At 40.9% G+C, this 15,229-nt stretch overlaps 1 protein-coding gene across 1 annotated transcript in view; it reads left to right on the top strand.

Annotated features, from left to right (window-relative positions):
* Positions 1-15,229, top strand: part of Smp_001030 (5'-amp-activated protein kinase gamma-2 non-catalytic subunit) — a gene marked incomplete at its 5' end in the record, with an annotated part of 41,537 nt that overhangs the window by 6,474 nt on the left and 19,834 nt on the right. The window contains one exon of the mRNA XM_018795196.1: positions 8,082-8,260. Within this exon, the coding sequence (XP_018649533.1) occupies positions 8,082-8,260 (179 nt within the window). The remainder of the gene's footprint in view (positions 1-8,081; positions 8,261-15,229) is intronic.

Below are 15,229 nucleotides of genomic sequence, written 5' to 3'. Positions count from 1 at the left end.
AGAGATGTTAGTGATTGGCATCCCATCATCCTCGTAGATTGTTTCACTCACACACCACTCATACCAGACTACGCCATTGTGATCGATTCTGAACCATGTCACCTAGAGTCTCCAACCATTGGTTACGATAGTCACGCGGATCCCAACCAAGTAGTCTGCATCTGCCAACATGGCTCAGGCTAGAAGTTAGTGACTTCAAACACTGATGCCATGTTTTGGTTTGGCCGCCCCTAACTCTCTTCCGACCATCCCCAATACTAGTCATCATAGCGCGTCGTGGTAATCGGTGTTCAGGCATACGTAACACATGGCCCAACCATCTCAGTCGATGAAGATTCATGACCTCATCAACTGATTTACCATCGTTCCCTAATACCCTGTGTCTAACCTCACTATTACTTACCCGGTGATCCCAGCAGATGCGAGCAATATTTCTAAGACATCTGTGGTCAAATACTAGTAACCTACGAGTATCTTCTTCTCTTAATGGCCATGTTTCACAGCCGTAAAGTAGAACAGAGCGAACTGCTGCGCAGTATACTCGTCCCTTAATTGATAGACGGATATCTCGTCTTCGCCATAGGTGACGTAAGTTGGCAAAAGCCAAACGAGCTTTTTGAATCCGTGCTGAGATTTCGTCAGACACCAACCCATTGGGGCTGATCAGACTTCCAAGATTAGTGAAGTTGTCCACGCGTTCGACTACTTCACTCCCTATCCTTAGTTCAGGTGTTGACGCAGGCCAGTCCTGGAGTAACAATTTACATTTGGATGGGGAGAAACGCATCCCAAACATCCTGGCATTATTACTGAGTTCCAACAGAAGACTCTGCATTTTGTCAGCGTCTTCACCAAACAGGACTATGTCATCTGCGTATTCTAAGTCGCTTAGTGGTCCCCCTGGTAGGAGATCAATTCCTGTAAATTCAGTCGACGAGAGTGTTATTTCCAGCAACAGGTCTATAATGAAGTTAAACAAAAAAGGGGATAGTGGACAGCCTTGACGTACACCACTTGAGGTTGTAAAATCATATGACAGTTCGCCATAAGCTCTCACTCGACTGATAGTGTTCGAGTAAAGAGCCTTCACAAGGTTTATGTACTTCTCAGTTACACCTTTCAATGACAGACACTGCCACAGAACCTCTCGGTCTACAGAGTCAAATGCTGCTTTCAAGTCAAGAAAAACTATCATTGTCGGACGCCGATAAACGTGTCTGTGCTCTAAAACTTGACGAATGGTGAATATGTGGTCGATACAGCCACGACCAGGTCTGAAGCCAGCCTGATTTTCTCGTGTTTGCAGTTCACGAGTCTTAGTTAGGCGCCTGATAATTATTGAGGCTAGTATTTTAGATACTATGTTAGACTAATCCCTCTATGGTTATCGCAGGATGATTTTGACCCCTTTTTATATATTGGGACAATAAGTGATTGTGACCAGTCGGATGGGATTACGTCCGTCTCCCAGATTTTAGCCAGAATATTAGTCAACCTAATCGCTAAAATTGGACCACCATATTTAAAGACCTCTGGAGCCAATCCATCTGGACCAGCTGCTCTTCCTCGTTTCAGATTAGTTATAGCCTTTTGAACTTCAAGTAGGGTCGGGGGGCCTACTTCAATGTTCCATTCAGGTTTTCTAGGAATAGTGGGTAGTTGTGCAGTAGCTGAAGGCCAGCTAAACTGTTCCTTAAAGTGTTCCGCCCATCGTTCTAAACGTTTGGGTTGAGAGCAGATAAGGGTTCCGTCTTTTTCGGAGATTGTCTCACTTACACTTGACTTCTTAATTCCAGTTTCTTTTATTAGTCTGAATAGTTGTCTGGTGTTGCCTACAGCCGCTGCCTTTTCCATCTCTTTTGCTTTCGTTGCCCACCACTGCTCACGATCGTTCCTTAGACTTTTAGTTAACCTAGATCTAATTTGTTTACGCTCTTCGTCATGTTCAGAGCCTGATGGGATGAGTTTACGCGAATCCATCAGTGAAATAGACTTAGAAGAAATCCACTGGTTTTTTGGAACCTTATGATTTAAATAACTAATAGATGTGACTGCTGTTTCCACAGCTGTTCGTGTGTCTTTCCAAGCAGCATCTGGGTCAGTCTCGTTTACAGAACTGCCTAGATGTGAACTCAGTTGTTTCTGGAATTCGCATTTGGCTTTTTCGTCCTCCAGTTCAATCCTAATGGGTCTTCTTAGTGTAATTTTCCTGCGTCCATTGAGGCGCAGACAAATGCGCGCTCGTATTAAAGCGTGATCAGAGTCTAAACAAGTATTCCAATACGAGCGACAATCTTCTATTGAGCCTCTCCAACGATGACTGATGGCAATATGGTCTATTTGAGTCCATCGTTGGTTTGGTGCAGGTGGTCGCCATGTTAGACGATGTCTCTCCTTATGTTTAAAATTAGTGCTTGCCAAAAATAAACGATTGTCTGAGCATAGTTGCAACAGACGATCACCATTATCGGTTCGTTGAGCCGGAATACTAAAACACCCACCTAAATGTCTTTCTGTTTGATTTAAGCTGCCTACCTGGGCATTAAAGTCACCCGCTACGACTACTATGTCTGAGCGCTTAGCTTTCTGAAGAAGCTCAGAGAGCTTTCTGTAAAAGTCATCTTTCACCTCATCATGGCTGCAGTCAGTGGGAGCGTAGGCAGAAACGACGAAAAGGCAACGACGTGTGTCCCTATCCTTCCGAGTTCTTACGGAGCCATTTAGCCGGACAGCACACAGGCGACTGTTAACGGGGATCCATTCTAGTAGTGCCTGTCCTGCCCTTGTACTAAGTGCTATGCCTACACCTGTAAGTCCACGAGAACTAGCCAACGGGTCGCCAGATACACGGAGGGTGTATTTCGTTGGCTGTCCATTTTGGCGAGGTGAGGTCAAGTGAATGACCACACTGGGATCCTGTATGCGTGTTTCGGAGACACAGCATACATCAATGGTACGAGATTCTAGGGTTTTAGCTAAGGAGGCCTGTTGACCGATTTGGCATAGGGTACGTACGTTGAAGGCTCCAATGTGTAGTTTGGAGCGAGGTTTTAGTAGACCTGGGACAGCTTTTCGCGCACTAGAATCGTTGGCCATGGTGACACTTGAGGAGGAAACCGAGAGAGGAAGTTTAGTGTTGAAAGTCAAGGTAGAAGGAATAGTAGGAATTGAAGAAGGAGATTGATTATGAATACAGTGGTCTTGAGTGTTGTTAGAGGTATGAGGGCAGTTATCACTTCCCGGTTGCCCACACCGTGGAAGGATTCTTCTAGAGGTACCTGAAAAGGAAATTGGGTTAGAAGTGGTCCTAATGACCTGAGAGCGTGACCGCAGTGCCCAAGGGACAACTGCTTGAGGTCGGTCACACACGACCTTTTTGTGGGTAGTTTTTGTGTTAGCTCCGTTCTTCAAAGGACCTTACGGCCGGAGACCAATATCCGTGGGATAACACGAGGTATGCATTTTTAGGGTCGACCTTTTCTAACCCCACCCCTCCTTGTGGGAAGGCAGCATCGCTGTCATGCTGGTTGTCTGAAGGAAACACCTTACTGCTGTCACACCTCTGTACAGTCAGCAGTACGACTTCTCCTTCGGACCTTGGGTTTGCTGCTTTTAGTCTTACCGCTCTTCAACCGACCTGTCTGGCATGGTAGGACCTCGAGGAACGATTGTTCCAGCCAGCATAGCTCGATTGGTTCATCACGATAGGCAAACCCGACCACCACGTCAAGGTAGCAGCAACGGTCTAACAGCACATAACCGACTGTTAATGGGGATCCAATCGATTAGTGCTGCCTCAACCCTAGCGCTTAGTGCGACACCAACGCCAGCAAGACCAGACGAAGATGCCACAGGGTCCCCGGATAAGCGCACGTGGAACAAGCTTTTCGAGGCGACAGATGGAGAGCGGATTTGTAGTACTTCACTAGAGTCTTGGATACGGGTCTCGGATAGACAACAAACATCAACATTAAGACCTTCCAAAGACATAGCCAGCCCTATCTGTTGTCTGATATGCATTAGTGTGCGAACGTTGAAGGAAGCCAGCTTGAACGGCGTACGTGGTTTCAGAAAGACTGCTTCAGTATTCATAATCGGTGGAAGCATTCACTTTCAACCAGACAGTGACTGGAGATCGTTTAGATAGGACAGATTTTCCACCATGGGCGAGCTGCTGCATAAGTTGAAAAGTAAGGTTACACAAATTGGGGATAAGCGATATGGTAAATAATAATAATAATAATAATAATAATAAAGGTAATAATAATAATAATGTAAATTGTCTTGCTTTTAGTATGAGCAGGGATAGTATCGTCAATAGAGTTCATCATTTCATTTATTTGTGTGTGGGCTGTGATACTGCCCGGGTGCCCAAACCGAAGCAGGTGGTTTTCTTAGGGGGCCACACCCCGAGCCTTTGACCAAAAGGTCTGATCCACAAGGCAGTGGAGCATCGTGAGGAGATGCAGTCCCATGGTAGCCGTTGACCAATGACAGGTTCGTCCGCCATTCGTTCCATCAGGATACTGGAGCCCATGTGCACCATTGGTTTGGAATCAGGGTTTTCCAACTCCCCTAGGTGGACTTGCTGTGTCCACCAACCCGGTTAAAGCGCCGTTCGTTCGCTTTTCGTCCTCTCACTTTCGTAAACAACACCCGTGGCGCGATAAGGTAGTGAGTAGGACTTCCCTGTCAGAGGCTATATATTCGCTGGCCATGTGAGAGCATTTCGAGAGGGAGAGTAGACTCTCCCCACTCTCGGCCGTACCAGGGCATATACAGATAGATTGTAATTGGCCTTACGTAATATTTGTGTTAGTCACCACGATTGATGAAAATAAATGTATATGGTAAAGTTGGATTGTAGCCAGCAGTGAAATCTAGGACGTGGATTTCATCTTATTTAAAATCGTTGGCTAGATCTACCTTCATCCTAGTGTTGGTGTTAGTGGGTGTCTAAGCTCATTAACTCAATGGAAAAGGAGTTGGCATTTGAAGTGAACTTGGTTTAAGTCCTGCTGTAGGCTTCAACACTGACATATAGATACATCAACATGACAAGTTCAAAATGGGTAGCGCTACTTATAGGACTATGGCTCATTTATTAAATTATTTGTGGGAAAAACACAGAATCTCGCTCAGAGAATGTAGAGCAAATCATTCTATTGGATTCCTAACCTGTATTAACCAAGATAGCTGGATTTTACATTTGGTAGCACCACCGATTTTTCTCCCTTGGACAAAAAGAGAGTGGGAGTGGTCAGTATGTGTAGAGCATATTTAAAGTTATGAAATATTGAGATCTCACACTAATAGCATTAAATTACTTACTGTAAATCATCTCCAGACTTCAGCTAGAGAATCTTCACGAAATAATAAGTACTGGAGAAATCTTTCGTTCTCGTATTCGACTTCTCAGTAGTTTCGTACTCACTAGTGACTTAATTCGAGAATTCGTACGAGAAACCACGAATGGCTGAAATCAACCAAATCAGATGTGAAAATTTATCATTGACAGCGATATATGAATGGTTTCATATAGATTACTGTTATCTATTGCTCCGTTTGGTCAACTGTCTTCCTATACTATATCCTTATATACAACCTTTCTTTTATATACTACCACCATTAAATTAACTATTTCTATGAATCCGGTGTTCATCTTGTTGTGCTAATGAGGTATAGCAACTTGTACCGATGCATATATGTGCCTGGTTCTACGTTGTAGCTGATTGATTGACTGACTGAAATTGACTGTGATTTACTAATTAGTTACTTTTTTCTCTGATGTAAATTACTAAGATGAAAGTTTCTATGTGATATGGTTGAATTGGGTCATTTAATTCATTATTTATGTTCTATATGTTTTTTAGTTTTGCAAGTGAATAACCTTGAAAAGTTAATCTTAATCAGTAAAATCAATCATTAAAATTTTGTTAAGTTAATCTGCTTATATGTATATATAACATGGATAATAGTTCAAGTCACTTGTCATTCATTCATAAACAATATAGAACCTGATACATGCCCCCAAATGCCCTGGTACGGCTGAGAGTGAGGAGAGTCCGCTCTCCCTCTCAAAATGCTCTCACAAGGCCACGCGTATATAGCCTCTGCAAGGGAAGTCCTACTCACTACCTTCTCGTGGCGGGAGTGTTGTTTACGAAATTGATAGGACGAAAAGCGAATGTCCGGAGCTTTAACCGTGTTGTTGGACACGGAAACTCCACCTAGAGGAGTTGGAAAACCCTGATTCCAAACCAATGGTGCACATGGACTGGTTCCAGTATCCTGAGGGAACAAATGGCATAGGAACCAATCGTTGGTCACCGGTCATATATTAAACGACGAAAAGTTCAGTTTGTATGGTCTACTCACATTGTTATTATCAATGCATAAATATCCACATTAGTTTAGGATCAAACTTTAATAAGTGATCACATAGAGATTTATTTATTAAAGTGAATTAGTCAGTGACACATCTCAGCTTCCAACTAACATCGTAGGATGAGTTAGGATTCTGATAAATGACCTTATAAATAAATACAAACTAAACACTGAATTTTCGTGACGAGGTCATGTCCTTTGAAGCTGTGATTTTCTTTTATTGTCTACTATTTCCTTACAACAGCACGTCACTTGACTTTTCTCAAGTCAGAAGAAGAGTTGAGAGAGAACAATCTACGTTATACAACTTTAAAACGTTAAAGTTTATTTAGAATCGACATAAAAATCTTCTGGCATCTGGATTTGTCTACTAGCACCTATTGGTTGAAAATGAACCAATTAGTTTACTCCAATTTAAATTTGATATGATTATTCAATAGTCAATACTCCGTCCTGTTAACATGCCATTTTCTGGTTAGTGGTTTTTTAACGATTTGGTTTTCTACGAGAATGGGGGTTCACTAACCCTATGCCCAACCCTCCTCCTTTATCCGGGCTTGGGACCGGCAGTAGCCCCCGGAAGAGTTGTTAACATGCCATAGGTATATCTAATTACATTTATTTGGAAATATTATTTAAGTAGTTTAACCATTCAATTACTAACCACTGGGCGATAGTTGATTTGTGCAACTTGGTAGTATTGTGCTTACTTTCATACGAAAAATATGTGGCACACAATGGAATATATGAATAAGCACCTAGTTACTGAGTTAATTTTCAAAAGTATGATTAATAAAGGATTTACACACATAAAACGTCCACCTTGTTCGCTATTTGTTTTATTGTTATCATCATCATCATCATCCGGATTTTAAGCATCAGAAAACTTCTTTCATCGTGTGCAAAGTTTTCAGCATAATTTTATCTGTACTCTTTCGTATTTTATTTATTTATTTATTTGAACATAAATATTGGTACAAAGGGGCACCAGATATATATGCACCACACAAATCTCATTTGATTTGTGTAAGGACTGTGATACTGTCCGGGTGCCCAAACCGAAGCAGGTGGTTTTCTTAGGGGGCCACACCCGAGGCAACACTTTAACCTTAAGATCTGATCCACAAGGCAGTGCAGGAGCATCGTGAGGAGATGCAGTCCCATGGTAGCCGGTGACCAACGATTGATTCATACGCCATTTGTTCCCTCAGCAGGATACTGGAGCCAGTCCATGTACACCATTGGTTTGGAATGAGGGTTTTCCAACTCCCCTAGGTGAACTTTCCGTGTCTACCAACCCCAGTTAAAGAGTCGGACATTCGCTTTTCGTCCTCTCAATTTGGTAAACAACAGTAATGCCACTGTGAGAAGGCAGTGAGTAGGACTTCCCTGACAGAGACTATGTACGCGTGGCCGTATGAGAGCATTTGGAGAGAGAGAGCGGACTTTCTCCCACTCTCGGTCGTACCAGGGCATTCGAGGGTTCATATAAATTTTAGTAACATACTGAATAAATGAATCAAAATAATGTAAATACATTTTGTTGCTGTCTAAAACCTTACTTATTATATTTAATTATTTATCCTCATCTTTTGTTTATTTATTGTTTATTCTTTTCTCTATTCTTATTTACATGTTACGTATATCTATGTACGTGGACATATATTTGTGTATGTGTATGTGTGTGTTCATAGAACAATTAACAGAATATCAACGTTCATTAATTTACATCACACCTGAAAGTACTTTATTAGATGCTGTACGTATGTTACTCAAGCATAAAGTACATCGTCTCCCTGTAATTGATCCAATCAGTGGGAATCCATTGCATATATTAACACATAAACGTGTACTGAAATATTTACATATTCATGTAAGTTATTGTCAGTAGTAAATGTTACCTTCTTTTTACATTATTTGTTGTTGTCACCATTGTCTTTTCGTATGCCAATATTAAGATATACTTGTTGATATGACTTCTATTCGGGATACAGTGGACAGGCAGGATGCAGCTTGACGATTTAGACTTCGCGGATGATCTGGCTCGTTTATCACAAACGCAACAACAAATGCAGGAGAAAACGACCAGTGTAGCAGCAGCCTCAGCAGCAGTAGGTCTCAATATAAACAAAGGGAAAAGCAAGACTCTCCGATACAATACAATATGCACCAATCAAATTACACTTGACGGAGAAGCTTTGGAGGATGTGGAAACCTTTACATATCTGGGCAGCATCATTGATGAACACGGTGGATCAGATGCAGATTTGAGGGCGCGGATCGGCAAAGCAAGAGCAGCATATCTACAACTGAGGGACATCTGGAGCTCAAAATAATTGTCAACCAACACCAAGGTTAGAATTTTCAATACAAATGTGAAGACAGTTCTACTGTATGGGGCGGAGACGTGGAGAACTACGAAAGCCATTATCCAGAAGATACAAGTGTTTATTAACAGTTGTCTACGCAAGATACTTCGGATCCGTTGGCCAGACACTATCAGCAACAAGCTACTGTGGAAGACAACAAACCAGATTCAATCCAGAGGAGGAAGAAATCAGGAGGAAGCGCTGGAAGTGGATTGGGCACACTTTGAGGAAATCACCTAATTGTGTCACAAGACAAAACCTCACATGGAATCCTGAAGGCCAAAGAAGAAGAGGAAGACCAAAGAACACATTACGCCGAGAAATGGAGACAGACATGAGAAGAATGAACAAAAAGTGGATATAACTACAAAGGAGGGCCCAGGACAGAGTGGGTTGGAGAAAGCTGGTCGGCGGCCTATGCTCCATTGGGAGTAACAGGCGTAAGTAAGTAAGTAAGTAATGACTTCTATTAATATAAGAGATTTATACTGATCAGTTCGAAGTTGTTTACTTTGTTTTGTTATGATGTGGTGATTTGGATAGGAAGGCTGTAAATGCTGACTCAGTGTAGTGCTCATATGTGTAATCTCATGTTAAAATTCAATGTAACTATATTCGTTTGGGTTGGTTGTTGAGGCTTCTAACTTTCAGCCAGACAGTCACAGGTTTGAATCCTGATTGACCTATTTCAGTTTGTTCAGGTAGGTAGTATTACACATAAGATGTGGCTCAAATCCCACAGTAAACTAATCTATACTCGGTAAATGAGTTTGTCATCATTTTTCGAAGATAATTTACATCATGACTTGGATTTACTTCAGTAACAATATTGAAAGTCATATAGTATTAGAAATTGGTTCCTTCCTAGTATAGCACTCTTACGCTACCATTTCAGGGATCGAAGCTAAGATCTTCGATTCTTGCTCTAAGCGCTTAACCTTCAGATTAATATTGAGTTGGAATCTAATAGTCACTTCAATCATTTTCGATATCGGTGTTACTTGAAGTCCTTCGATTCTGACTTTTCACCAAAACCCCATGAACTTTCCTAGAGGTCGGTCGCTAGTAAGGAAATATTTATCATTATTGTTATTATTATTAAGGGAGATCTCTGTAATCGTAACCTCAAGATCACTTGCACTATGTACTGACTTTAAATTGATAACATCTACCTATTTCATTGATTCATAGTATGGTACCATTAAATATGTATAACAAGAAATAAAGTGAGTGTTTTGTCATGAAGTATGATGATAAGATTAATGTACTTTAAGGTACACCTGTTGAACTAAGAACATCACCTTGATATATATACTCTTCGGTTCAAAGTGTATCTTACGTACTGTTTAAACAGAAAACTAGTTCTCAATAATCAAGTGTTAATACATGTCTGCGTTACTTCACATCGTTTTCATAAAAACAAATATGACTCGGTTAATGAAACTAAAGGTAGGGGTTCAAAGTTAAGACATTCATATTTCAGTTACTAACAGATGATTGTGGTACCATATTGTGAGTTAAGGAAAGTGAAAAATGTGAGCTATTGATTGGAAACTCATCGAACTGCCCCCAAATGCCCTGGTACGGCAGAGAGTGGGGAAAGTCAGCTCTCCCTCTCGAAATGCTCTCACATGGCCACAAGTATATAACCTCTGCCAGGGAAGTCCTACTCACTGCCTTCTCTTGACGGGGGTGTTGTTTACGAAATTGAGAGGATGAAAAGCGAATATCCGGCTCTTTAACCGGGTTGGTGGATACGGAAAGTCCACCTAGGAGAGTTGGAAAACCCTGATTCCAAACCAATGGTGTACATGGACTGGCTCCAGTATCCTGAGGGAACAAATGACGTATGAATCAATTGTTGGTCACCGGCTACCATGGGACTGCATCTCCTCACGATGCTCCTGCACTGCCTTGTGGACTAGACCTTTAGGTCAAAGGCTCTGGGTGTGGCCCCTTAAGAAAACCATCTGCTTCAGTTTGGGCACCTGAGCAGTATCACAGACCTCACACAAATCGAATGAGATTTGTGTGGTGCATATGTATCTGGTGCTTCTTTGTACCAATATTTATGTGTTGAAATAAATAAATAAATAAATAACATCGAACTGAAAGTAATACCTTTACTTCAAAGGCTTATGGTCCTGGGTTTGATCCTTTACGGAGTCTGCTATGGGCACCACTTTTGTTCTGTTTCATGATTCTCAGTGATTGCTCAATCAAAGGATTTTTCATTTTCAATTTTCTTACACACAATTAGTATTTAAAGCTTTTGGATTGATTTTTGTAATTATGCCGAAAGACAGCGCTTCTCTTCAAATTAGCGTACATCTTACCATATCCTATTCGTTAGTCATTTTCCTTTCAAACACATCTTAACTTGAAAGCATTGGACGGCCGTGTCGTCCTATTATGGGACTCCTCAGCAGTGCGCATCCACGATCCCGCACCCGCGAGATTCGAACCCAGGACCTACCAGTCTCGCGCCAGAGCACTTGACCGGTAGACCACTGAGCCGGCATCCAACGGTGTTAATGTCTAATTTCAACTGATCCATGAAGTTGAGCAAGTTGAGCTTCAATTGACTCACGCTTTCAACTATGAAAATACTAAATCTCCACAAAACTCCTTCTGATAATTAACATCTTAACTTGTTTAAGTGAAAATTGTTTACTCATATGATCATGGTACTTCATATCTATTTCTAGTAGTATATATTAAATAACGTTGCTTCGATCATACAACTTGTATAACTATCTATGATTTAAATGTAAAAGCTGTCTATGGATTGGGAGGATTTTCTAAAAACACTTATATTCATATCATACTTATTATTTATTAAGTAGCATACAATGGGACATTGAATTTTTGAATAGCATTTATTATTTATTTATTTAAACACATAAATATTGATACAAGGAAGCACCAGATATATATGCACCACACAAATCTCATTTGATTTGTGTGAGGTCTGTGCTATTGCCCAGGTGCCCAAACTGAAGCAGATGGTTTTCTTAAGGGGCCACACCCAGAGCCTTTGACCTAAAGGTCTGATCCACAAGGCAGTGCAGGAGCATCGTGAGGAGATGCAGTCCCATGGTAGCCGGTGAACAACAATTGATTCATACGTCATTTGTTCCCTCAGGATACTGGAGCCAGTCCATGTACACCATTGGTTTGGAATCAGGGTTTTCCAACTCTCCTAGGTGGACTTTCCGTATCCACCAACCCGGTTAAAGAGCCGGATATTCGCTTTTCATCCTCTCAATTTCGTAAACAACACCCCCGTCAAGAGAAGGCAGTGAGTAGGACTTCCCTGGCAGAGGTTATATACTTGTGGCCATGTGAGAGCATTTCGAGAGGGAGAGCTGACACTCTCCACTCTCGGTCGTACCAGGGCATTTGGGGGCATAGTTTATATTCAACGACATAATTCATAAGCGAAAGAATACCGTAGCAATGAGAAATTTTAAAAAGAAGTATTGTGATCAACTTAACTCAGCATTTGAGGGTAGAAACTTGATAATGAGTGGGATTACATTACTGTGAGTGATTTTTGTACCACATTATTCATATCCTCGAATCACTGATCATGGTGATCACCTGAGTGCATCAACCCATGTTATAAAACTACATCGACTCCCCCGAATGAATATTAAATAAATCTAAATAATTAAAGTAGCAATCATGGTGCGATAAATAAAACATTGAGAACGTAGTTCAAAAAGAAGGTATGCATCGAGGATGTAGAAAGTCATCACTGCTTCAAATCTTAAGCCATGTCACTCAACGTCTCCAACCATTGGTCGCAGCTATCGCGTGGTCTCGAACCATGTGGTAGTTTGGACCCACCAGTATGAGTCAGTCAATGATTTCATGGACTAATGTCACATTGTTAAGTAGGCTATTATAGTTAGTTGCTAGGTGAAACACTGACGATAATAATCAGCCTTTACAATCTAAGTTATATAGAAAGTGAACAATGTTTGTGGTTGGTTTTATTTTTAGCTCACATCATCAATCTACAATAGACAGAATCTATGCTCAAATTTCTAGTAAAAACTACAGTCACAAACGTAATGTAAATTCAGAGTTGATTTTCATTACAACCAGACATCACCTGAAGAAAAAATTAGTAAAACAAAGAAAACTCACTAGACATTTCATTCTAGGTTGTAAATCTTTTACAAAGTACTTTCACAATTAAACATGGGATTCAACCCAAAATGAGGAGTCCCACATTAGGACGAAATGGCCGTCCAGTGTTTCCAGGTTTTCCTTGGTGGTCTAGTTTCAATTGACTCACGCTTTCAACTATAAAAATACTAAAATCTCCACAAAACCCCTTCTGATCAAAATGTATACGTTTCATAACAAGTACAACTATCATTGAGTCATTAGCCACATGCCAACATTTTCAATCTGTAATCATAATAAACAACTTTGCATTTTAAGTATAATCTCTTTCTGTTTGTTGTTAGGTTCCAATATTTAAAAAAAACTTTACATGATATATGATTAATATTTCATTCTAACACCCCTAATTACCCTGGTACGGCCGAGAGTGGGGAAAGTCAGCTCTCCCTCTCGAAACGCTCTCACATGGCCACAAGTATATAACCTCTGCCAGGGAAGTCCTACTCACTGCCTTCTTGTGGTGGCGGTGTTACTTACGAAATTGAGAGGACGAAGAGCGAATATCCGGCGCTTTAACCGGGTTGGTGGACACGGAATGTTCACCTAGGAGAGTTGGAAAACCCTGATTCCAAACCAATGGTGTACATGGACTGGCTCCAGTATCCTGAGGGAACAAATGGCATATGAACCAATCGTTTGTCACCGGCTACCATGGGACTGCATCTCCTCACGATGCTCCACTGTCTTTTGGATCAGACCTTGAGGTCGAAGGCTCGGGGTGTGGTCCCCTAATAAAACCACCTGCTTCAGTTTGGGCACCCGGTCAGTATCACATCCCTCACACAAATCAAATAAGATTTGTGAGGCGCATATTTATCTTTTGCTTCCTTGTACCAATATTTATGTATTCAAATAAATAATAAATTTCATTCTACCACGAAATCCGTTTTATTCATCAATGAAGTGGATTAATTTGTGTATATCCATATACACTATTGTTTGACATGTATTATTGATTAGTAATAGTATTACTTCTATGTACTTAGTACAGGGAAATATTAGTGATCAATATTTCTCCCTAAAATGTAACTTGTTACATTTCAATTCTTTCAAAAGTTGGCAGGATAGGAAAGCAACTCGACATACATGAACGTCTTTTTTTGTTGTTTGAAACGCCTACGTCTATTCAATGTATATTTATTCCTTCAAAGTAGAATATTGTCCCTCTTGTTTTCATCTATAGTATACAGTAAAGTGAATGTATGGTTGTCTATCATCTATCTATTCATACTGACTAGATAAAGCTATTTGAATAATTTACATGTGTTACTATGACTGTAATCATTACTTCTAGCCTAATTTAGTCAGTGGTTTTTTTGTAAAGACAACTTCATCATTTAACTAAGTGATTTATCATAATGATTTTTAGAATTTACCTTTCAGTTATATTTGTAACCATGTCGAACACAAACTATTCATCTAAGTATACTGTTATCTAGGATCTTGAATAATTTATCATAAAGGGTAGTATGTGCCCCCAAATGCCCTGGTACGGCCGAGAGTGGGGAGAGTCCGCTCTCCCTCTCGAAATGCTCTCATATGGCCACAAGTATATAGCCTCTGTCAGGGAAGTCCTACTCACTGACTTCTCGTGGTGTGGGTGTTATTTACGAAACTGAGAGGACGAAAAGCGAATGTCCGATGCTTTAACCGTGTTGGTGGACACGGAAAGTTCACCTAAGGGGTACGACTTCGCCTTCGGACCTTGGGTTTGCTACTTTTAGTCTTACCGCTCTTCAGCCGACCTGTCTGGCATGGTAGGACCTTGAGGAACGATTGTTCCAGCCAGTATAGCTCGATTGGTTCATCACGATAGGCAAGCCCGACCACCACGTCAAGGTAGCAGCAACGGTCGGGCCATGCGACTGCATCTCCTTACGATGCTCCACTGCCTTGTGGATCAGATCTTTAGGTCAAAGGCTCCGGGTATGGCCCCCTAAAAAAGCACCTGCTTGAGTTTGGGCACCTGGGCAGTATCACATCCCTCACACAAATCAAATGAGATTTGTGTGGCATATATATATATATATATATATATATATATATATATATATATATTTATGTGTTTAAATAAATAAATAAATAAAAGGGTAGTATGTCTCAAACATGCCATTTTGGAATAAACTTGATAGATTCAGAGACATGATTGTAATTGATATTGTTTGGAGTCATCATAAACGTCTTCCGAAACCGTAGCCAGGTCGAAAACCATTCCGTCTAATCAACATCTAATGCGAACACCTCGGAAACGTGTAGGAAAACGGAGGATTATGTGT

Source organism: Schistosoma mansoni, chromosome 1 (genome assembly GCF_000237925.1).
Source record: "Schistosoma mansoni strain Puerto Rico chromosome 1, complete genome".
NCBI classification, from domain to species: Eukaryota; Metazoa; Platyhelminthes; class Trematoda; order Strigeidida; family Schistosomatidae; genus Schistosoma; species Schistosoma mansoni.
Note: the sequence above shows the minus strand (reverse complement) of the source record. Positions and strands in the feature narration are given on the sequence as shown.